General features: G+C 42.7%; 2 protein-coding genes across 7 annotated transcripts in view; one reads left to right on the plus strand and one right to left on the minus strand.

Annotated features, from left to right (window-relative positions):
• The window catches only part of LOC139561513 (endonuclease domain-containing 1 protein-like), a 177,282-nt gene that overhangs the window by 140,435 nt on the left and 12,587 nt on the right, over positions 1-24,260 (plus strand). The gene's annotated exons all lie outside the window — the stretch shown is intronic.
• Positions 4,679-23,344, minus strand: LOC139561526 (endonuclease domain-containing 1 protein-like). Of its 5 annotated transcripts, none has more exons than XM_071378721.1 (5): positions 23,154-23,344; positions 22,644-22,740; positions 21,397-21,753; positions 8,007-8,050; positions 4,679-7,315 (listed from the first exon to the last, which is right to left on the minus strand). In XM_071378721.1, the coding sequence occupies exons 3-5, from the start codon at positions 21,404-21,406 to the stop codon at positions 6,632-6,634; spliced, it is 738 nt and encodes a 245-aa protein (XP_071234822.1). In that variant the 5' UTR covers positions 21,407-21,753; positions 22,644-22,740; positions 23,154-23,344; the 3' UTR covers positions 4,679-6,631. The 5 variants fall into 5 exon arrangements, with proteins under 5 accessions (XP_071234822.1, XP_071234821.1, XP_071234826.1 ...); XM_071378720.1 differs by having other exon boundaries at positions 23,007-23,344; XM_071378725.1 differs by lacking the exon at positions 22,644-22,740.

Raw genomic sequence — 24,260 nt, forward strand, 5'->3', positions numbered from 1 at the left:
AAGCAACTAATAACATATTTCCTTATTAGACTGCTAGCTGAAAGCAACTAATAACATATTTCCTTATTAGACTGCTAGCTGAAAGCAACTAATAACATATTTCCAGTCATCTACTGTCGACACTCATTACATTTGACCTCAACTGATAGACCACGAGTACCATGAATCTTTCCACTTGTCTTCATCACTGTCTTTGTTACTTTCACTAGTCTCCATGTACACTACCATTCAAACGTCTGGGGTCACTTAGAAATATCCTTGTTTTTTAAAGAAAAGCAAATTTTTTTGTCCATTAAAATAACCACAAATTTATCAGAAATACAGTGTAGACATTGTTAATGTTGTAAATGACTATTGTAGCTGGAAACAGCTGATTTTTAATGGAATATCTGCATAGGCGTACAGAGGCCCATTATCAGCAACCATCACTCCTGTGTTCCAACGGCACGTTGTGTTAGCTAATCCATGCTGATCATTTTAAAAGGCTAATTGATCATTAGAAAACCCTTTTGTAATGATGTTAGCACAGCTGAAAACTGTTGATCTGATTAAAGAAGCAATAAAACTGGCCTTCTTTAGACTAGTTGAGTATCTGGAGCATCAGCATTTGTGGGTTTGATTACAGGCTCAGAATGGCCAGAAACAAAGAACTTTCTTCTGAAACTCGTCAGTCTATTCTTGTTCTGAGAAATGAAGGTGATTCAATGCGAGAAATTGCCAAGAAACTGAAGATCGGGGAGCGGTTGGGTCGTGGGGTCAAAATGCACAGTTTCCTTTTAAATACGTTATTCAATGCTTCCAGCCACACCAGGCAGTCTCCCTTTAAATACGTCCCTCAATGCTTCCAGACACACCAGGCAGTCTCCCTTTAAATACGTCCCTCAATGCTTCCAGCCACACCAGGCAGTCTCCCTTTAAATACGTCCCTCAATACTTCCAGCCACACCAGGCATTCTCCCTTTAAATACGTCCCTCAATGCTTCCAGCCACACCAGGCAGACTCCCTTTAAATACGTCCCTCAATGCTTCCAGCCACACCAGGCAGTCTCCCTTTAAATACGTCCCTCAATGCTTCAAGCCACACCAGGCAGACTCCCTTTAAATACGTCCCTCAATGCTTCCAGCCACACCAGGCAGACTCCCTTTAAATATGTCCCTCAATGCTTCCAGCCACACCAGGCAGTCTCCCTTTAAATACGTCCCTCAATGCTTCCAGCCACACCAGGCAGTCTCCCTTTAAATACGTCCCTCAATGCTTCCAGCCACACCAGGCAGTCCCCCTTTAAATACGTTATTCAATGCTTCAAGCCACACCAGGCAGTCTCCCTTTAAATACGTCCCTCAATGCTTCCAGCCACACCAGGCAGTCCCCCTTTAAATACGTTATTCAATGCTTCAAGCCACACCAGGCAGTCCCCCTTTAAATACGTTATTCAATGCTTCAAGCCACACCAGGCAGTCCCCCTTTAAATACGTTATTCAATGCATCAAGCCACACCAGGCAGACCCACCGAACGGAGCAAATTTATCTCAAAGTCTGTTCAAGAAAGTACAAAAACATTTTGAGAGAACTTGTTCAGCAACTCATTCCACAACGTAGCAAACGTTCCAGCAAACTGAACGTACCCCTGGTGAGCTGTGTGTAGGACCACAAACCATTCCACAACGTAGCAAACGTTCCAGCAAACTGAACGTACCCCTGGTGAGCTGTGTGTAGGACCACAAACCATTCCACAACGTAGCAAACTGAACGTACCCCTGGTGAGCTGAGTGTAGGACCACAAACCATTCCACAACGTAGCAAACGTTCCAGCAAACTGAACGTACCCCTGGTGAGCTGAGTGTAGGACCACAAACCATTCCACAACATAGCAAACGTTCCAGCAAACTGAACGTACCCCTGGTGAGCTGTGTGTAGGACCACAAACCATTCCACAACGTAGCAAACTGAACGTACCCCTGGTGAGCTGTGTGTAGGACCACAAACCGTTCTACAACATAGCAAACGTTCCAGTAAACTGAACGTACCCCTGGTGAGCTGTGTGTAGGACCACAACCATTCCACAACATAGCAAACGTTCCAGCAAACTGAACGTACCCCTGGTGAGCTGTGTGTAGGACCACAAACCATTCCACAACGTAGCAAACTGAACGTACCCCTGGTGAGCTGTGTGTAGGACCACAAACCATTCCACAACATAGCAAACGTTCCAGCAAACTGAACGTACCCCTGGTGAGCTGTGTGTAGGACCACAAACCATTCCACAACGTAGCAAACTGAACGTACCCCTGGTGAGCTGTGTGTAGGACACTAGAGCTGCCTTTACACAGACACACCAATTCTGATATTTTTTACACTATTTGGTATTTTGAACAATCAGATCAGCTCTCAAAAAGAGCAGATGTGAAACGATCTGATGTGATTGATCAACAGATATCAGAATTGGGGTGCCTGTGTAAAAACAGCCTTATTTGACTGAGTAAAACAGAGAAAGAGAAAAGATTGAGTGAAATATAAAGAGGGATGGGAAGCCAAAATTCTAACTTGCTTTGTCATTGCTGGTTTTTAACCTAAACATTCTTGAAATCTGATCATTACTTTCAATTGATTAGGGACCTGCTTTGTGTACTGAACAAGACTCATATTGTCTAACGATGATCACATTTTCAATCCCTGTTCAACCTCACTTGAACCAGGAAAAACACATTTTAATATTCCCCTTTTGTTCCAAGTCCAAAGACAACAAAGAGCCCCATTGTTGAGCTGCTGTCCACCAACAACTAAATTAAATAGATGTTTCTGCACTTCAGTGGAAGACATAAAGACAGAGCTGATCCTCACTACCAGGGTAGCAGGTTAATGTCCACTACCTGCTGCTGACAGAGCTGATCCTCACTACCAGGGTAGCAGGTTAATGTCCACTACCTGCTGCTGACAGAGCTGATCCTCACTACCAGGGTAGCAGGTTAATGTCCACTACCTGCTGCTGACAGAGCTGATCCTCACTGCCAGGGTAGCAGGTTAATGTCCACTACCTGCTGCTGACAGAGCTGATCCTCACTACCAGGGTAGCAGGTTAATGTCCACTACCTGCTGCTGACAGAGCTGATCCTCACTGCCAGGGTAGCAGGTTAATGTCCACTACCTGCTGCTGACAGAGCTGATCCTCACTACCAGGGTAGCAGGTTAATGTCCACTACCTGCTGCTGACAGAGCTGATCCTCACTACCAGGGTAGCAGGTTAATGTCCACTACCTGCTGCTGACAGAGCTGATCCTCACTCCCAGGGTAGCAGGTTAATGTCCACTACCTGCTGCTGACAGAGCTGATCCTCACTACCAGGGTAGCAGGTTAATGTCCACTACCTGCTGCTGACAGAGCTGATCCTCACTACCAGGGTAGCAGGTTAATGTCCACTACCTGCTGCTGACAGAGCTGATCCTCACTACCAGGGTAGCAGGTTAATGTCCACTACCTGCTGCTGACAGAGCTGATCCTCACTACCAGGGTAGCAGGTTAATGTCCACTACCTGCTGCTGACAGAGCTGATCCTCACTACCAGGGTAGCAGGTTAATGTCCACTACCTGCTGCTGACAGAGCTGATCCTCACTACCAGGGTAGCAGGTTAATGTCCACTACCTGCTGCTGACAGAGCTGATCCTCACTACCAGGGTAGCAGGTTAATGTCCACTACCTGCTGCTGACAGAGCTGATCCTCACTACCAGGGTAGCAGGTTAATGTCCACTACCTGCTGCTGACAGAGCTGATCCTCACTACCAGGGTAGCAGGTTAATGTCCACTACCTGCTGCTGACAGAGCTGATCCTCACTACCAGGGTAGCAGGTTAATGTCCACTACCTGCTGCTGACAGAGCTGATCCTCACTACCAGGGTAGCAGGTTAATGTCCACTACCTGCTGCTGACAGAGCTGATCCTCACTACCAGGGTAGCAGGTTAATGTCCACTACCTGCTGCTGACAGAGCTGATCCTCACTACCAGGGTAGCAGGTTAATGTCCACTACCTGCTGCTGACAGAGCTGATCCTCACTACCAGGGTAGCAGGTTAATGTCCACTACCTGCTGCAGACAGAGCTGATCCTCACTACCAGGGTAGCAGGTTAATGTCCACTACCTGCTGCTGACAGAGCTGATCCTCACTACCAGGGTAGCAGGTTAATGTCCACTACCTGCTGCTGACAGAGCTGATCCTCACTACCAGGGTAGCAGGTTAATGTCCACTACCTGCTGCTGACAGAGCTGATCCTCACTGCCAGGGTAGCAGGTTAATGTCCACTACCTGCTGCTGACAGAGCTGATCCTCACTACCAGGGTAGCAGGTTAATGTCCACTACCTGCTGCTGACAGAGCTGATCCTCACTACCAGGGTAGCAGGTTAATGTCCACTACCTGCTGCTGACAGAGCTGATCCTCACTACCAGGGTAGCAGGTTAATGTCCACTACCTGCTGCTGACAGAGCTGATCCTCACTACCAGGGTAGAAGGTTAATGTCCACTACCTGCTGCTGACAGAGCTGATCCTCACTACCAGGGTAGCAGCTTAATGTCCACTACCTGCTGCTGACAGAGCTGATCCTCACTATCAGGGTAGCAGGTTAATGTCCACTACCTGCTGCTGACAGAAGGTCTATTCTCTTTTCACAACACATTCAAATGTTATTTACTTATTTTTAATAAGAAGGATGAAATATACATTCTAAAATAACATTGTAATCATATGCAAAGTGAGTCTAGGCTAAGCAGTAAATATTTCAGATATTTGTTTCAAAATACATTTTGTAGGAAGTTGATCCTGAGATTAACATGATATATGTTATTGAATTATCACGTATGATGTCGATCACAGCTTGAATTTCAGATCAGGTCAAATCTAATCTCAACACTCAAAACCAAATCAGCTACTCGGTTAAATCTTTAAGAATCAATGGGTACATATCATTCATTTAAAAGTCCAAATGGATACAACAATCACAGATTGACCCTTTAACAAGAGAAAAAGCATTACAAATAATATATCAAATCATCAAATCAAATCAAGTTTATTTTATATAGCCCTTCGTACATCAGCTAATATCTCGAAGTGCTGTACAGAAACCCAGCCTAAAACCCCAAACAGCAAGCAATGCAGGTGTAGAAGCAATATACAGAGTGAATCTACTGAAGCAGGTCAGTAGTCTACTAAAGCAGGTCAGTAGTCTACTAAAGCAGGTCAGTAGTCTACTAAAGCAGGCCAGGTCAGTAGTCTACTAAAGCAGGTCAGGTCAGTAGTCTACTTAAGCAGGTCAGGTCAGTAGTCTACTAAAGCAGGTCAGTAGTCTACTAAAGCAGGTCAGTAGTCTACTAAAGCAGGTCAGTAGTCTACTACAGCAGGTCAGTAGTCTACTAAAGCTGGTCAGTAGTCTACTAAAGCAGGTCAGGTCAGTAGTCTACTAAAGCAGGTCAGGTCAGTAGTCTACTACAGCAGGTCAGTAGTCTACTAAAGCAGGTCAGTAGTCTACTAAAGCAGGTCAGGTCAGTAGTCTACTAAAGCAGGTCAGTAGTCTACTAAAGCAGGTCATGTCAGTAGTCTACTACAGCAGGTCAGGTCAGTAGTCTACTAAAGCAGGTCAGGTCAGTAGTCTACTAAAGCAGGTCAGGTCAGTAGTCTACTAAAGCAGGTCAGGTCAGTAGTCTACTAAAGCAGGTCAGGTCAGTAGTCTACTAAAGCAGGTCAGGTCAGTAGTCTACTACAGCAGGTCAGGTCAGTTGTCTACTACAGCAGGTCAGGTCAGTAGTCTACTAAAGCAGGTCAGGTTAGTAGTCTACTAAAGCAGGTCAGGTCAGTAGTCTACTAAAGCAGGTCAGTAGTCTACTAAAGCAGGTCAGGTTAGTAGTCTACTAAAGCAGGTCAGGTCAGTAGTCTACTAAAGCAGGTCAGGTTAGTAGTCTACTAAAGCAGGTCAGGTCAGTAGTCTACTAAAGCAGGTCAGGTTAGTAGTCTACTAAAGCAGGTCAGGTCAGTAGTCTACTAAAGCAGGTCAGGTCAGTAGTCTACTAAAGCAGGTCAGGTCAGTAGTCTACTAAAGCAGGTCAGGTCAGTAGTCTACTACAGCAGGTCAGGTCAGTAGTCTACTAAAGCAGGTCAGGTCAGTAGTCTACTAAAGCAGGTCAGGTCAGTAGTCTACTAAAGCAGGTCAGGTCAGTAGTCTACTAAAGCAGGTCAGGTCAGTAGTCTACTACAGCAGGTCAAGTCAGTAGTCTACTAAAGCAGGTCAGGTCAGTAGTCTACTACAGCAGGTCAGGTCAGTAGTCTACTAAAGCAGGTCAGGTCAGTAGTCTACTAAAGCAGGTCAGGTCAGTAGTCTACTAAAGCAGGTCAGGTCAGTTGTCTACTACAGCAGGTCAAGTCAGTAGTCTACTAAAGCAGGTCAGGTCAGTAGTCTACTAAAGCAGGTCAGGTCAGTAGTCTACTAAAGCAGGTCAGGTCAGTAGTCTACTGTGCTGATAGTTCAGAAAGTATTGTCATTAAAAGTGAATGTTGATCACAGCGTGAATCTCAGGTCAGACTAAACCAGGTCCATTATTACCTGCTTGACCTGATGATGTCACAGGTTCCTGGTGGTTATGTCACTACATCATCATCACCAGCACAGAAACAAATACAACAGGTAGGTAATAACCTTTGACCCCAACAGAGGAACAGACACAGTCATCATCATAGACACAATGATCACGTACATCCCCAACCTTGAGGAGAAGCGCTATAGGAGTATCAACATTTAGACACTTATCTGGGAACAGCTGGACACCATCACCATTATGCTTGTTCAGCTTGACATACTTGTCATACAGATCTGCGAAGGTATTTGATGACAATGTTTTCTTCTGGTCCTCCTTTTCCCCCCCTCCGGCCACCAACTGTCTGTATTCACAGCAGAAGGTTGTCCACAGGATGTTCACTCGTTTGTTCAGTTTGTTGTTGTTGTTGTTGTTGTTGTTGGGAACTGCTCCAGTCACCACATAGGCCTTTATCTTCCTGTTGTTACTAAAACAGTCCGTCATCAGCTTTTCTCTGACATTTCTCTCCATTTCCTTCCAGCTGCCATCGTTGAAGGACACCACCTGGGGAACGATGTTGGTCAGGGTAAAGGTGGACTTCTGAGTATCAAGGTCATGAGCATGTGAACTTGGGAAGAGGTGACCTCTGTTCACCCCTTTACTTGGTATTGAGTTAATATAGTCGGAGTTCCCAGCCTGGTATAGATGAACCACCTGCATTTCAACTGGTTGTTGGTTGCTGCATTCCATGTCGAGCTGAAGGAAACAACAGTCATATATTCATTAACAAGTTTTCTGTACAGTAACCTCTATTTTATTGGGGGGGGGGGGGTCACAATCCATTGTCCTCCAGCTGCCCCCGTTGAAAGATCTTGCCTGGGGAACGGCGTTTGTCAGGGTGAAAGTGGACCTCAGGTGCGTACGAACATGGGAAAAGGTGGCCTCTGCCCAGACCCAGGTCGTTATTTATGTAGCCTGATATCTTATATCTATATTATTATTATGCACCTTCACCTCATGTTGGGATTTAATCTCTTTTATATTTTTATCTTCAAGCTGCAGAAAACATCAGTCAGACATTACAACTCTAACTAGTTTAGACATTACAACTCTTTAACTAGTTCACAATTTAACAATCCAGATTTAAGCTGAAAGTGGTTGCAACACATTATTGTCTCAAAGATACTGATATATAGCAGTAAATAAATACACATGTTGAATGAATAGAGATTAGTCCTACCTGGGGCTCCATCATCCAGGACTGACTAGGTAACATAACTGTCTGTGATATATACCAGTAAATAAATACACATGTTATGTTATATGACAAACATTAGTCCTACCTGGGGCTCTATCATCCAGGACTGACTAGGTAACACAACTGTCTGTGATATATACCAGTAAACAAATACACATGTTATGTTATATGACAAAACATTAGTCCTACCTGCAAGAACTCCTTGCACTGTGGAACATCACTGAACTTCTTCACTACATGAGAGAGAGCAGGAGGAAGGAGAGAGAGAAGGAGGAGAGTAGAGAGATGATTCAATACCCCCATCATCACCTGAAGACTGTACACCACAGAGACAAAGATGAAGTTACAGAGACCAGTTGGTAGACTAGAGACTGTTGATCTGAGTCAGGACAGACTGATTTAAATAGTTATTACAGAGACCAGTTGGTAGACTGGAGACTGTTGATCTGAGTCAGGACAGACTGCTTTAAATAGGTTTTCAGAGACTCCTCCTTCATGTGTCAAGACAGAAAGGGTTGATTTGCATAAACTCCTCTGTATGTTTCCATGGAAACTGCTGTAACAAATAACATGTGACTCACCTGTAGTTTCTAACACGTATGGACCCAGAACTTAATCACACAAGATTATAGTTCTGGGTGAATGAGATTAGACTGCTCTAAATAGTGACTGCATCCACACTTTGGTTCTGGTAGAACAACGTTTTAGGATAAAAACATGACTTTACTCAGCATAGAGTCTGTCAGAAGATACACATCACACTATTACAAATTACAAAGGTAAATTCATCCAAAACAAATAATGTATTTTATATACACTGCTCAGAAAAATAAAGGGAACACTTAAACAACACAATGTAACTCCAAGTCAATCACACTTCTGTGAAATCAAACTGTCCACTTAGGAAGCAACACTGATTGACAATAAATTTCACATGCTGTTGTGCAAATGGAATAGACAAAAGGTGGAAATTATAGGCAATTAGCAAGACACCCCCAATAAAGGAGTGGTTCTGCAGGTGGTGACCACAGACCGCTTCTCAGTTCCTATGCTTCCTGGCTGATGTTTTGGTCACTTTTGAATGCTGGCGGTGCTTTCACTCTAGTGGTAGCATGAGACGGAGTCTACAACCCACACAAGTGGCTCAGGTAGTGCAGCTCATCCAGGATGGCACATCAATGCGAGCTGTGGCAAAAAGGTTTGCTGTGTCTGTCAGCGTAGTGTCCAGAGCATGGAGGCGCTACCAGAAGACAGGCCAGTACATCAGGAGACGTGGAGGAGGCCGTAGGAGGGCAACAACCCAGCAGCAGGACCGCTACCTCCGCCTTTGTGCAAGGAGGAGCACTGCCAGAGCCCTGCAAAATGACCTCCAGCAGGCCACAAATGTGCATATCAGAGGGTACTGTGGTAGTATAAATACACATATCAGCGGGTACTGTGGTAGTATAAATACACATATCAGAGGGTACTGTGGTAGTATAAATACACATAGAGGGTACTGTGGTAGTATAAATACACATATCAGAGGGTTGGGTACTGTTGTAGTATAAATACACATATCAGAGGGTACTGTGGTATAATAAATACACATAAAGGGTACTGTGGTAGTATAAATACACACATCAGAGGGCACTGTGGTAGTATAAATACACATATCAGAGGGTACTGAGGTAGTATAAATACACATATCAGAGGGTACTGAGGTAGTATAAATACACATATCAGAGGGTACTGTGGTAGTATAAATACACATCAGAGGGTACTGTGGTAGTATAAATACACATATCAGAGGGTACTGTGGTAGTATAAATACACATATCAGAGGGTACTGTGGTAGTATAAATACACATATCAGAGGGTACTGTGGTAGTATAAATACACATATCAGAGGGTACTGTGGTAGTATAAATACACATATCAGAGGTTTGGGTACTGTGGTGGTATAAATTGGTCTACACGGACAAGTTCTGGCCTGGTTTAGATCTTATCTGTCGGAAAGATATCAGTTTGTCTCTGTGAATGGTTTGTCCTCTGACAAATCAACTGTATATTTTGGTGTTCCTCAAGGTTCCGTTTTAGGACCACTATTGTTTTCACTATATATTTTAACTCTTGGGGATGTCATTCGAAAACATAATGTTAACTTTCACTGCTATGCGGATGACACACAGCTGTACATTTCAATGAAACATGGTGAAGCCCCAAAATTGCCCTCGCTAGAAGCCTCGGTTTCAGACATAAGGAAGTGGATGGCTGCAAACTTTCTACTTTTAAACTCGGACAAAACAGAGATGCTTGTTCTAGGTCCCAAGAAACAAAGAGATCTTCTGTTGAATCTGACAATTAATCTTGATGGTTGTAAAGTCGTCTCAAATAAAACTGTGGAGGACCTCGGCGTTACTCTGGACCCTGATCTCTCTTTTGACGAACATATCAAGACTGTTTCAAGGACAGCCTTTTTCCATCTACGTAACATTCCAAAAATCAGAAATTTTCTGTCCAAAAATGTGGCAGAAAAATTAATCCATGCTTTTGTTACTTCTAGGTTAGACTACTGCAATGCTCTACTTTCCGGCTACCCAGATAAAGCACAAAATAAACGTCAGTTAGTGCTAAATACGGCTGCTAAAATCCTGACTAGAACCAAATAATTTGATCATATTACGCCAGTGCTAGCTTCCCTACACTGGCTTCCTATTAAGGCAAGGGCTGATTTCAAGGTTTTACTGTTAACCTACAAAGCGTTACATGGGCTTGCTCCTACCTATCTTTCCGAGTTGGTCCTGCCGTAGATACCTACACGTACGCTATGGTCACAAGACGCAGGCCTCCTAATTGTCCCTAGAATTTCTAAGCAAACAGCTGGAGGCAGGGCTTTCTCCTATAGATCTCCATTTTTATGGAATGGTCTGCCTACCCATGTGAGAGACGCAGACTCGGTCTCAACCTTTAAGTCTTTACTGAAGACTTATCTCTTCAGTAGGTCATATGATTGAGTGTAGTCTGGCCCAGGAGTGTGAAGGTGAACGGAAAGGCTCTGGAGCAACGAACCGCCCTTACTGTCTCTGCCTGGCCGGTTCCCCTCTCTCCACTGGGATTCTCTGCCTCTAACCCTATTACAGGGGCTGAGTCACTGGCTTACTGGTGCTCTTTCATGCCGTCCCTAGGAGGGGTGCGTCACTTGAGTAGGTTGAGTCACTGACGTGATCTTCCTGTCTGGGTTGGCGCCCCCCCTTGGTTTGTGCCGTGGCGGAGATCTTTGTGGGCTATACTCGGCCTTGTCTCAGGATGGTAAGTTGGTGGTTGAAGATATCCCTCTAGTGGTGTGGGGGCTGTGCTTTGGCAAAGTGGGTGGGGTTATATCCTTCCTGTTTGGCCCTGTCCGGGGGTATCATCGGATGGGGCCACAGTGTCTCCTGACCCCTCCTGTCTCAGCCTCCAGTATTTATGCTGCAGTAGTTTATGTGTCGGGAGGCTAGGGTCAGTTTGTTAAATCTGGAGTACTTCTCCTGTCTTATCCGGTGTCCTGTGTGAATTTAAGTATGCTCTCTCTAATTCTCCCCTTCTCTCTTTCTTTCTCTCTCTCGGAGGACCTGAGCCCTAGGACCATGCCTCAGGACTACCTGGCATGATGACTCCTTGCTGTCCCCAGTCCACCAGGCATTGCTTCTGCTCCAGTTTCAACTGTTCTGCCTGCGGCTATGAAACCCTGACCTGTCCACCGGACGTGCTACCTGTCCCAGACCTGCTGTTCTCAACTCTCTAGAGACAGCAGGAGCGGTAAAGATACTCTTAATGATCGGCTATGAAAAGCCAACTGACATTTACTCCTGAGGTGCTGACTTGCTACACCCTCAACAACTACTGTGATTATTATTATTTGACCATGCTGGTCATTTATGAACATTTGAACATCTTGGCCATGTTCTGTTATAATCTCCACCTGGCACAGCCAGAAGAGGACTGGCCACCCCTCATAGCCTGGTTCCTCTCTAGGTTTCGGCCTTTCTAGGGAGTTTTTCCTAGCCACCGTGCTTCTACACCTGCATTGCTTGCTGTTTGGGGTTTTAGGCTGGGTTTCTGTACAGCACTTCGAGATATCAGCTGATGTACGAAGGGCTATATAAATAAATTTGATTTGATTTTGATTTGATATCAGAGGGTACTGTGGTAGTATAAATACACATAGAGCGTACTGTGGTAGTATAAATAAACATAGAGGGTACTGTGTTAGTATAAATACACACATCAGAGGGTTGGGTACTGTGGTAGTATAAATACACACATCAGAGGGTTGGGTACTGTGGTAGTATAAATACACATATCAGAGGGTACTGTGGTAGTATAAATACACATATCAGAGGGTACTGTGGTAGTATAAATACACATATCAGAGGGTACTGTGGTAGTATAAATACACATATCAGAGGGTACTGTGGTAGTATAAATACACATATCAGAGGGTACTGTGGTAGTATAAATACACATATCAGAGGGTTGGGTACTGTGGTAATATAAATACACATATCAGAGGGTTGGGTACTATGGTCATATAAATACACATATCAGAGGGTACTGTGGTAGTATAAATACACATATCAGAGGGTACTGTGGTAGTATAAATACACATATCAGAGGGTTGGGTACTGTGGTAGTATAAATACACACATCAGAGGGCACTGTGGTAGTATAAATACACATATCAGAGGGTACTGAGGTAGTATAAATACACATATCAGAGGGTACTGAGGTAGTATAAATACACATATCAGAGGGTACTGTGGTAGTATAAATACACATCAGAGGGTACTGTGGTAGTATAAATACACATATCAGAGGGTACTGTGGTAGTATAAATACACATATCAGAGGGTACTGTGGTAGTATAAATACACATATCAGAGGGTTGGGTACTGTGGTAGTATAAATACACATATCAGAGGGTACTGTGGTAGTATAAATACACATATCAGAGGGTACTGTGGTAGTATAAATACACATATCAGAGGGTTGGGTACTGTGGTAGTATAAATAAACATATCAGAGGGTACTGTGGTAGTATAAATACACATATCAGAGGGTACTGTGGTAGTATAAATACACATATCAGAGGGTACTGTGGTAGTATAAATACACATATCAGAGGGTTGGGTACTGTGGTAGTATAAATACACATATCAGAGGGTATTGTGGTAGTATAACTACACATATCAAAGGGTTGGGTACTGTGGTAGTATAAACACACATATCAGAGGGTTGGGTACTGTGGTCGAATAAAAACACATATCAGAGGGTTGGGTACTGTGGTAGTATAAATACACATATCAGAGGGTTGGGTACTGTGGTAGTATAAATACACATATCAGAGGGTTGGGTACTGTGGCAGTATAAATACACATATCAGAGGGTACTGTGGTAGTATAAATACACATATCAGAGGGTACTGTGGTAGTATAAATACACATATCAGAGGGTACTGTGGTAGTATTATTACACTTATCAGAGGGTTGGGTACTGTGGTAGTATAAATACACATATCAGAGGGTACTGTGGTAGTAAAAATACACACTTATCAGAGGGTACTGTGGTAGTATAAATACACATATCAGAGGGTACTGTGGTAGTATAAATACACATATCAGAGGGTACTGTGGTAGTATTATTACACTTATCAGAGGGTTGGGTACTGTGGTAGTATAAATACACATATCAGAGGGTACTGTGGTAGTAAAAATACACACTTATCAGAGGGTACTGTGGTAGTATAAATACACATATCAGAGGGTACAGTGGTAGTATAAATACACATATCAGAGGGTTGGGTAATGTGGTAGTATAAATACACATATCAGAGGGTACAGTGGTAGTATAAATACACATATCAGAGGGTTGGGTAATGTGGTAGTATAAATACACATATCAGAGGGTACTGTGGTAGTATAAATACACATATCAGAGAGTACTGTGGTTGTATAAATACACATATCAGAGGGTACTGTGGTAGTATAAATACACATATCAGAGGGTACTGTGGTTGTATAAATACACATATCAGAGGGTACTGTGGTAGTATAAATACACATATCAGAGAGTACTGTGGTTGTATAAATACACATATCAGAGGGTACTGTGGTAGTATAAATACACATATCAGAGGGTACTGTGGTAGTAAAAATACACACTTATCAGAGGGTACTGTGGTAGTATAAATACACATATCAGAGGGTACTGTGGTAGTATAAATACACATATCAGAGGGTACTGTGGTAGTATAAATACACATATCAGAGGGTACTGTGGTAGTATAAATACACATATCAGAGGGTACTGTGGTAGTATAAATACACATATCAGAGGTTTGGGTACTGTGGTGGTATAAATTGGTCTACACGGACAAGTTCTGGCCTGGTTTAGATCTTATCTGTCGGAAAGATATCAGTTTGTCTCTGTGAATGGTTTGTCCTCTGACAAATCAACTGTATATTTTGGTGTTCCTCAAGGTTCCGTTTTAGGACCACTATTGTTTTCACTATATATTTTAACTCTTGGGGATGTCATTCGAAAACATAATGTTAACTTTCACTGCTATGCGGATGACACACAGCTGTACATTTCAATGAAACATGGTGAAGCCCCAAAATTGCCCTCGCTAGAAGCCTCGGTTTCAGACATAAGGAAGTGGATGGCTGCAAACTTTCTACTTTTAAACTCGGACAAAACAGAGATGCTTGTTCTAGGTCCCAAGAAACAAAGAGATCTTCTGTTGAATCTGACAATTAATCTTGATGGTTGTAAAGTCGTCTCAAATAAAACTGTGGAGGACCTCGGCGTTACTCTGGACCCTGATCTCTCTTTTGACGAACATATCAAGACTGTTTCAAGGACAGCCTTTTTCCATCTACGTAACATTCCAAAAATCAGAAATTTTCTGTCCAAAAATGTGGCAGAAAAATTAATCCATGCTTTTGTTACTTCTAGGTTAGACTACTGCAATGCTCTACTTTCCGGCTACCCAGATAAAGCACAAAATAAACGTCAGTTAGTGCTAAATACGGCTGCTAAAATCCTGACTAGAACCAAATAATTTGATCATATTACGCCAGTGCTAGCTTCCCTACACTGGCTTCCTATTAAGGCAAGGGCTGATTTCAAGGTTTTACTGTTAACCTACAAAGCGTTACATGGGCTTGCTCCTACCTATCTTTCCGAGTTGGTCCTGCCGTAGATACCTACACGTACGCTATGGTCACAAGACGCAGGCCTCCTAATTGTCCCTAGAATTTCTAAGCAAACAGCTGGAGGCAGGGCTTTCTCCTATAGATCTCCATTTTTATGGAATGGTCTGCCTACCCATGTGAGAGACGCAGACTCGGTCTCAACCTTTAAGTCTTTACTGAAGACTTATCTCTTCAGTAGGTCATATGATTGAGTGTAGTCTGGCCCAGGAGTGTGAAGGTGAACGGAAAGGCTCTGGAGCAACGAACCGCCCTTACTGTCTCTGCCTGGCCGGTTCCCCTCTCTCCACTGGGATTCTCTGCCTCTAACCCTATTACAGGGGCTGAGTCACTGGCTTACTGGTGCTCTTTCATGCCGTCCCTAGGAGGGGTGCGTCACTTGAGTAGGTTGAGTCACTGACGTGATCTTCCTGTCTGGGTTGGCGCCCCCCCTTGGTTTGTGCCGTGGCGGAGATCTTTGTGGGCTATACTCGGCCTTGTCTCAGGATGGTAAGTTGGTGGTTGAAGATATCCCTCTAGTGGTGTGGGGGCTGTGCTTTGGCAAAGTGGGTGGGGTTATATCCTTCCTGTTTGGCCCTGTCCGGGGGTATCATCGGATGGGGCCACAGTGTCTCCTGACCCCTCCTGTCTCAGCCTCCAGTATTTATGCTGCAGTAGTTTATGTGTCGGGAGGCTAGGGTCAGTTTGTTAAATCTGGAGTACTTCTCCTGTCTTATCCGGTGTCCTGTGTGAATTTAAGTATGCTCTCTCTAATTCTCCCCTTCTCTCTTTCTTTCTCTCTCTCGGAGGACCTGAGCCCTAGGACCATGCCTCAGGACTACCTGGCATGATGACTCCTTGCTGTCCCCAGTCCACCAGGCATTGCTTCTGCTCCAGTTTCAACTGTTCTGCCTGCGGCTATGAAACCCTGACCTGTCCACCGGACGTGCTACCTGTCCCAGACCTGCTGTTCTCAACTCTCTAGAGACAGCAGGAGCGGTAAAGATACTCTTAATGATCGGCTATGAAAAGCCAACTGACATTTACTCCTGAGGTGCTGACTTGCTACACCCTCAACAACTACTGTGATTATTATTATTTGACCATGCTGGTCATTTATGAACATTTGAACATCTTGGCCATGTTCTGTTATAATCTCCACCTGGCACAGCCAGAAGAGGACTGGCCACCCCTCATAGCCTGGTTCCTCTCTAGGTTTCGGCCTTTCTAGGGAGTTTTTCCTAGCCACCGTGCTTCTACACCTGCATTGCTTGCTGTTTGGGGTTTTAGGCTGGGTTTCTGTACAGCACTTCGAGATATCAGCTGATGTACGAAGGGCTATATAAATAAATTTGATTTGATTTTGATTTGATATCAGAGGGTACTGTGGTAGTATAAATACACATAGAGCGTACTGTGGTAGTATAAATAAACATAGAGGGTACTGTGTTAGTATAAATACACACATCAGAGGGTTGGGTACTGTGGTAGTATAAATACACACATCAGAGGGTTGGGTACTGTGGTAGTATAAATACACATATCAGAGGGTACTGTGGAAGTATAAATACACATATCAGAGGGTACTGTGGTAGTATAAATACACATATCAGAGGGTACTGTGGTAGTATAAATACACATATCAGAGGGTACTGTGGTAGTATAAATACACATATCAGAGGGTACTGTGGTAGTATAAATACACATATCAGAGGGTTGGGTACTGTGGTAATATAAATACACATATCAGAGGGTTGGGTACTATGGTCATATAAATACACATATCAGAGGGTACTGTGGTAGTATAAATACACATATCAGAGGGTACTGTGGTAGTATAAATACACATATCAGAGGGTTGGGTACTGTGGTAGTATAAATACACACATCAGAGGGCACTGTGGTAGTATAAATACACATATCAGAGGGTACTGAGGTAGTATAAATACACATATCAGAGGGTACTGAGGTAGTATAAATACACATATCAGAGGGTACTGTGGTAGTATAAATACACATCAGAGGGTACTGTGGTAGTATAAATACACATATCAGAGGGTACTGTGGTAGTATAAATACACATATCAGAGGGTACTGTGGTAGTATAAATACACATATCAGAGGGTTGGGTACTGTGGTAGTATAAATACACATATCAGAGGGTACTGTGGTAGTATAAATACACATATCAGAGGGTACTGTGGTAGTATAAATACACATATCAGAGGGTTGGGTACTGTGGTAGTATAAATAAACATATCAGAGGGTACTGTGGTAGTATAAATACACATATCAGAGGGTACTGTGGTAGTATAAATACACATATCAGAGGGTACTGTGGTAGTATAAATACACATATCAGAGGGTTGGGTACTGTGGTAGTATAAATACACATATCAGAGGGTATTGTGGTAGTATAACTACACATATCAAAGGGTTGGGTACTGTGGTAGTATAAACACACATATCAGAGGGTTGGGTACTGTGGTCGAATAAAAACACATATCAGAGGGTTGGGTACTGTGGTAGTATAAATACACATATCAGAGGGTTGGGTACTGTGGTAGTATAAATACACATATCAGAGGGTTGGGTACTGTGGCAGTATAAATACACATATCAGAGGGTACTGTGGTAGTATAAATACACATATCAGAGGGTACTGTGGTAGTATAAATACACATATCAGAGGGTACTGTGGTAGTATTATTACACTTATCAGAGGGTTGGGTACTGTGGTAGTATAAATACACATATCAGAGGGTACTGTGGTAGTAAAAATACACACTTATCAGAGGGTACTGTGGTAGTATAAATACACATATCAGAGGGTACTGTGGTAGTATAAATACACATATCAGAGGGTACTGTGGTAGTATTATTACACTTATCAGAGGGTTGGGTACTGTGGTAGTATAAATACACATATCAGAGGGTACTGTGGTAGTAAAAATACACACTTATCAGAGGGTACTGTGGTAGTATAAATACACATATCAGAGGGTACAGTGGTAGTATAAATACACATATCAGAGGGTTGGGTAATGTGGTAGTATAAATACACATATCAGAGGGTACAGTGGTAGTATAAATACACATATCAGAGGGTACTGTGGTTGTATAAATACACATATCAGAGGGTACTGTGGTAGTATAAATACACATATCAGAGGGTACTGTGGTAGTATAAATACACATATCAGAGGGTACTGTGGTAGTATAAATACACATATCAGAGGGTTGGGTACTGTGGTAATATAAATACACATATCAGAGGGTTGGGTACTATGGTCATATAAATACACATATCAGAGGGTACTGTGGTAGTATAAATACACATAGAGGGTACTGTGTTAGTATAAATACACACATCAGAGGGTTGGGTACTGTGGTAGTATAAATACACACATCAGAGGGTTGGGTACTGTGGTAGTATAAATACACATATCAGAGGGTACTGTGGTAGTATAAATACACATATCAGAGGGTACTGTGGTAGTATAAATACACATATCAGAGGGTACTGTGGTAGTATAAATACACATATCAGAGGGTACTGTGGTAGTATAAATACACATATCAGAGGGTACTGTGGTAGTATAAATACACATATCAGAGGGTTGGGTACTGTGGTAATATAAATACACATATCAGAGGGTTGGGTACTATGGTCATATAAATACACATATCAGAGGGTACTGTGGTAGTATAAATACACATATCAGAGGGTACTGTGGTAGTATAAATACACATATCAGAGGGTTGGGTACTGTGGTAGTATAAATACACACATCAGAGGGTACTGTGGTAGTATAAATACACATATCAGAGGGTACTGTGGTAGTATAAATAAACATATCAGAGGGTACTGTGGTAGTATAAATACACATATCAGAGGGTACTGTGGTAGTATAAATACACATATCAGAGGGTTGGGTACTGTGGTGGTATAAATACACATATCAGAGGGTACTGTGGTAGTATAAATACACATATCAGAGGGTACTGTGGTAGTATAAATAAACATATCAGAGGGTACTGTGGTAGTATAAATACACATATCAGAGGGTTGGGTACTGTGGTAGTATAAATACACATATCAGAGGGTATTGTGGTAGTATAACTACACATATCAAAGGGTTGGGTACTGTGGTAGTATAAACACACATATCAGAGGGTTGGGTACTGTGGTCGAATAAAAACACATATCAGAGGGTTGGGTACTGTGGTAGTATAAATACACATATCAGAGGGTTGGGTACTGTGGTAGTATAAATACACATATCAGAGGGTTGGGTACTGTGGTAGTATAAATACACATATCAGAGGGTTGGGTACTGTGGTAGTATAAATACACATATCAGAGGGTACTGTGGTAGTATAAATACACACTTATCATAGGGTACTGTGGTAGTATAAATACACATATCAGAGGGTACAGTGGTAGTATAAATACACATATCAGAGGGTTGGGTAATGTGGTAGTATAAATACACATATCAGAGGGTAAGGTGGTAGTATAAATACACATATCAGAGGGTTGGGTAATGTGGTAGTATAAATACACATATCAGAGGGTACTGTGGTAGTATAAATACACATATCAGAGAGTACTGTGGTTGTATAAATACACATATCAGAGGGTACTGTGGTAGTATAAATACACATATCAGAGGGTACTGTGGTAGTATAAATACACATATCAGAGGGTACTGTGGTAGTATAAATACACATATCAGAGGGCTGGGTACTGTGGTATTATAAATACACATATCAGAGGGTACTGTGGTAGTATAAATACACATATCAGAGGGTACTGTGGTAGTATAAATACACATATCAGAGGGTACTGTGGTATTATAAATACACATATCAGAGGGTACTGTGGTGGTATAAATACACATATCAGAGGGTTGGGTACTGTGGTAGTATAAATACACTTATCAGAGGGTACTGTGGTAGTATAAATACACTTATCCGAGGGTACTGTGGTAGTAGAAGTGCACATTTCTGTTGTATAATAGGGGGGCATGGGGTCGGAGAAATGGGGTCAGGGAAAATACTTTTACAATGACATAGTTAGGGCCTATTTTAAATTCCTCAAACACGTCTGTGATGGTTCTTGTTAAAAGGCCTGGAGGTCTGATCACCACCAGTCCCAGGAAGTAGACCTACAACAGGTTTACATTTGATTTGTCACACCAGTTCCAGGAAGTAGACCTACAGCAGGTTTACATTTGATTTGTCACACCAGTTCCAGGAAGTAGGACGACAGTAGGTTTACATTTGATTTGTCACACCAGTTCTAGGAAGTAGACCTACAGTAGGTTTACATTTGATTTGTCACACCAGTTCCAGGAAGTAGACCTACAGCAGGTTTACATTTGATTTGTCACACCAGTTCCAGGAAGTAGACCTACAGTAGGTTTACATTTGATTTGTCACACCAGTCCCAGGAAGTAGACCTACAGTAGGTTTACATTTGATTTGTCACACCAGTCCCAGGAAGTAGGACGACAGCAGGTTTACATTTGATTTGTCACACCAGTTCCAGGAAGTAGACCTACAGTAGGTTTACATTTGATTTGTCACACCTGTTCCAGGAAGTAGACTGACAGTAGGTTTACATTTGATTTGTCACACCAGTTCTAGTTCATATTCCCTTTCCTGAAGAATTGTATTTCCTGACAATAATATATTGACGGTCTTCATCCAACCCTCCTTGTCCAGTCTTGACCACTAATTATACCAGACAGGACTCATCTTCATACAGAGGAGTTTATCCAACCCTCCTTGTCCAGTCTTGACCACTAATTATACCAGACAGGACTCATCTTCATACAGAGGAGTTTATCCAACCCTCCTTGTCCAGTCTTGACCACTAATTATACCAGACAGGACTCATCTTCATACATAGGAGTTTATCCAACCCTCCTTGTCCAGTCTTGACCACTAATTATACCAGACAGGACTCATCTTCATACAGAGGAGTTTATCCAACCCTCCTTGTCCAGTCTTGACCACTAATTATACCAGACAAGACTCATCTTCATACAGAGGAGTTTATCCAACCCTCATTGTCCAGTCTTGACCACTAATTATACCAGACAGGACTCATCTTTATACAGAGGAGTTTATCCAACCCTCCTTGTCCTGTCTTGACCACTAATTATACCAGACAGGACTAACTCTCGACCAGTTCCTCTGTTTACTTCAGACACATCTTCTTCCACATATCATCACAGAAAAGTTAATCAGTTAGATCATGTTTACCCAGTGGCATCCTGAGGTATTAATAGATCATGAGAGAAGAAAATATTAAAATTACAATTTCTAAGCTGCTCATTTATTATGGAAAAACTCACCCCAGCACATTCTGAGGCAGGAAGGACATCACCCTCTTCTGGCCTTCACCCCACCAGGGAAAGGACAGTGATGAACTGTGAGCTCTGTAGGAGGCTCCTGGTAAACAGCATCCGGTCAATCCACTGCTGCTTCTTGTTGAGAGAAGCCCGCCGGCTCTCTGGAATCACCAGCTCCATTTAAGGGAGAGAGAGAGAGAGGCAGGAAGGACATCACCCTCTTCTGGTCTTCACCCCACTGGGGCAAGTTTAGAAGCCTGGGGTGGATACAAGGGGGTCTGGGGTAGATCACCAGGGACAGGGGCCGAACGTGAGGCAGGAGGGAGCGCTGGAGGTACCTGTATGTCCAAGGGTTCATACCTAATACATACAGAGAATACATAAGTGACAGCTACAGTACTAAGCATTCTCAGCACCATGACAGCAGATCTACAGCATGAAAGGTACGTGACAGATACTAGATTTAGTTGTGTAACTAAAGGACAAAGAATGCATAGGCCTTTATGACAGATACAGGAAGGAGTGTCATAATGGAAGGGGTTTCATCTGTAAAAAGTCCACACTGCATTTATGGAAAGCTGTGTAGCATTCAATACATGGACAAATAGTAAGATTAACACAATGCATATCTTCCATTATTGTAAAGTATTCATGCTTGCAGAATGCCAAGGGAATTGAATAGCCTACCTAACATTGCAGAACTATATTCATGTGTAGATTGAAATGCAAGGCAAATGTTACGTTCCACAGTTTCTGTGTTGTTGTGGGTTTGTGTGTATTTCAGGAAATGGCGTCCTGTGTTGGCTGTTGGTCTGTAAAAGTTGTTCAAAGTATTTTGTAGCCTCTCCTGCAGAGGTATGTGTATGCCATAGGACTGAGTGTTTTTGGGTTATTGAAATTGTTCACTAAGTTTGAATTATTCTGTTTCATTTGTTCCCAGAGGGGAAGGCACCTTGGGAGTGTTTAGGCAAGAGGCCTGCGGGCATACATAACCCGTAGTATTGAATCTGTCTATGCACACTAGGTAAGACCTGGGCGGATCACCTCCTGTATTTTGGTTAGCCGCCAGTTGGTGCTAAAGGTTAGGTAAGCTGTGGGAAGGCAGGTAAGGTAGGAGAGGGGACTTTTACTTTCTTTGCTTTGGTTCGGTCCAGCCCAGTTTCCCCACCTTAACGTGTTTAAGGAATAATTAGATTCCCTGTAAACGGTATTTTTCCCTGCCGTCCTTCCCCGCACCTACGATCACATACCTTTTTCACTGCACGGGGAGTTGAGTTGTAGCAGGGTGTTGCGTTCCCTCCAAGAGACGTACGTAACAGCAAATATCACCATTTTTACGCCATTAAACTAGATAACATAATACACGTATTAGCTAATCCATGACTGATACATGTTGAATAAAACTGTTATACACTGGAAACGAAAATAAAATACTGTACAGTAGCATGCTAAAGTTACTGTACTGTAGCCTGCATCACGTAAACACTATTTCACAACTTCACAGACGTCTTACACCATACAACAAAGCACGATTATAAGCGATAGTATGCATTAAAATAGCTACGATTGTAAAAATACTATTGAAAATGCAGACAAGTGGCCGCTGATTGTACCGGTAGTTACCGATACCAAACCAATGCTACGGGTATCATAGGTAGATGACTGCAGAGATTGAACTGTATAATGTTTTCAATTCACTTTTCCATTCTTCTTACAACTTCACAGATGTAGCAATAAGATTACAATCCATTTCATCCAACCTTATTAAAGATACTTCCTCTGTAACTCTCCGTTTGATGTAAACAATGATCCGATGAGGGGAAAGTGTCATGGCCGCCGTTTGCTTTTGGGGCGGAGCTAAGGTCAAAGGGCGACTATGATTGGACCACACGTGGTTGGATACGGTTCTTTGCGACTGTCTCGCATTGCCATTGGTGGATTATCGCTATTTGAGACTGGCTAGACATCCGGTTGGCCTTAAACAGGAAAATAATGTGCAAAAGATTATAGCAAATTCGTGAAGCATCCTTATTTTGTCCCGCCCTGTTATTTTTAGACCTAAAACTTAGTTTACTGTGGTGGAGAAAACAGGGACTTCTGTGGATGTCCGCTGCCCTGTAGTGTCATGTTGGATAAGTGCAACAGGACGGCTGAACTAAACCTAAATCAAGTCAGACACTGTGTCCCAATCGACAACGAGAACAGGCAGAATTTCAAGGCAATATGTCAGAATTGGCGTGTTTCAATCCCAATTAAACTGCTGACTAAGGTGTCGTTATTGTATTAATTTTTTAGGCCTCGTCGATGTATCCTTCGCCGGGGAGGCTATCCCATAACACCTTGCGACATTAGCGGAAATAATAAAACAAAATGTCTGAATTAATGGCGGACAAAGTCCCCGGTTGGGAGAAAATGTTCCAGAGGAATAGCGAATAACTTTGTGAAATGTATTATATATGTATATATACTACCTATTGTGAAGACCCAGACATTTTTTAACCCTGAATTGAGGAACTTGCTGGTCAGCTAATGACAAATGTAGCAAATCTAGAAAAAATTATTCAGAGACTAAAGATGGCAACTGATGTGTTCATTTCACACCTCTTCATCACATGTGATTTAAAAACGTTGGAAATGCAGCTAACCAGCTGTACTCTGTTCAATCTAGGCATGTTAGCCAGCCAAGTTATTTGTACATTATTATATGATCAGTCAATACAGATGGAGATATAGTTGTTTCATCTTACCACCCAAAGGCATTGCATGCAGCCGTCTATATTCGTATTCCCCGTGGTTCATACAGAAAAACATTCTGCTGCAAGGCGTCGATTTTACAAAAACATTGCACATTAATAAAGGTAGTTGGA

Source organism: Salvelinus alpinus, chromosome 31, assembly GCF_045679555.1.
Source record: "Salvelinus alpinus chromosome 31, SLU_Salpinus.1, whole genome shotgun sequence".
In the NCBI taxonomy this organism is placed as follows: Eukaryota; Metazoa; Chordata; class Actinopteri; order Salmoniformes; family Salmonidae; genus Salvelinus; species Salvelinus alpinus.

Bases quoted from the DNA above. Each gene is read 5' to 3' on its own strand.
- LOC139561526 (XM_071378725.1), bottom strand. The intron at 7,316-8,006 runs GTAGGACTAATG...TGTTTCCTTCAG, and splicing joins AGTGCAAGGAGTTCTTGCAG to CTCGACATGGAATGCAGCAA.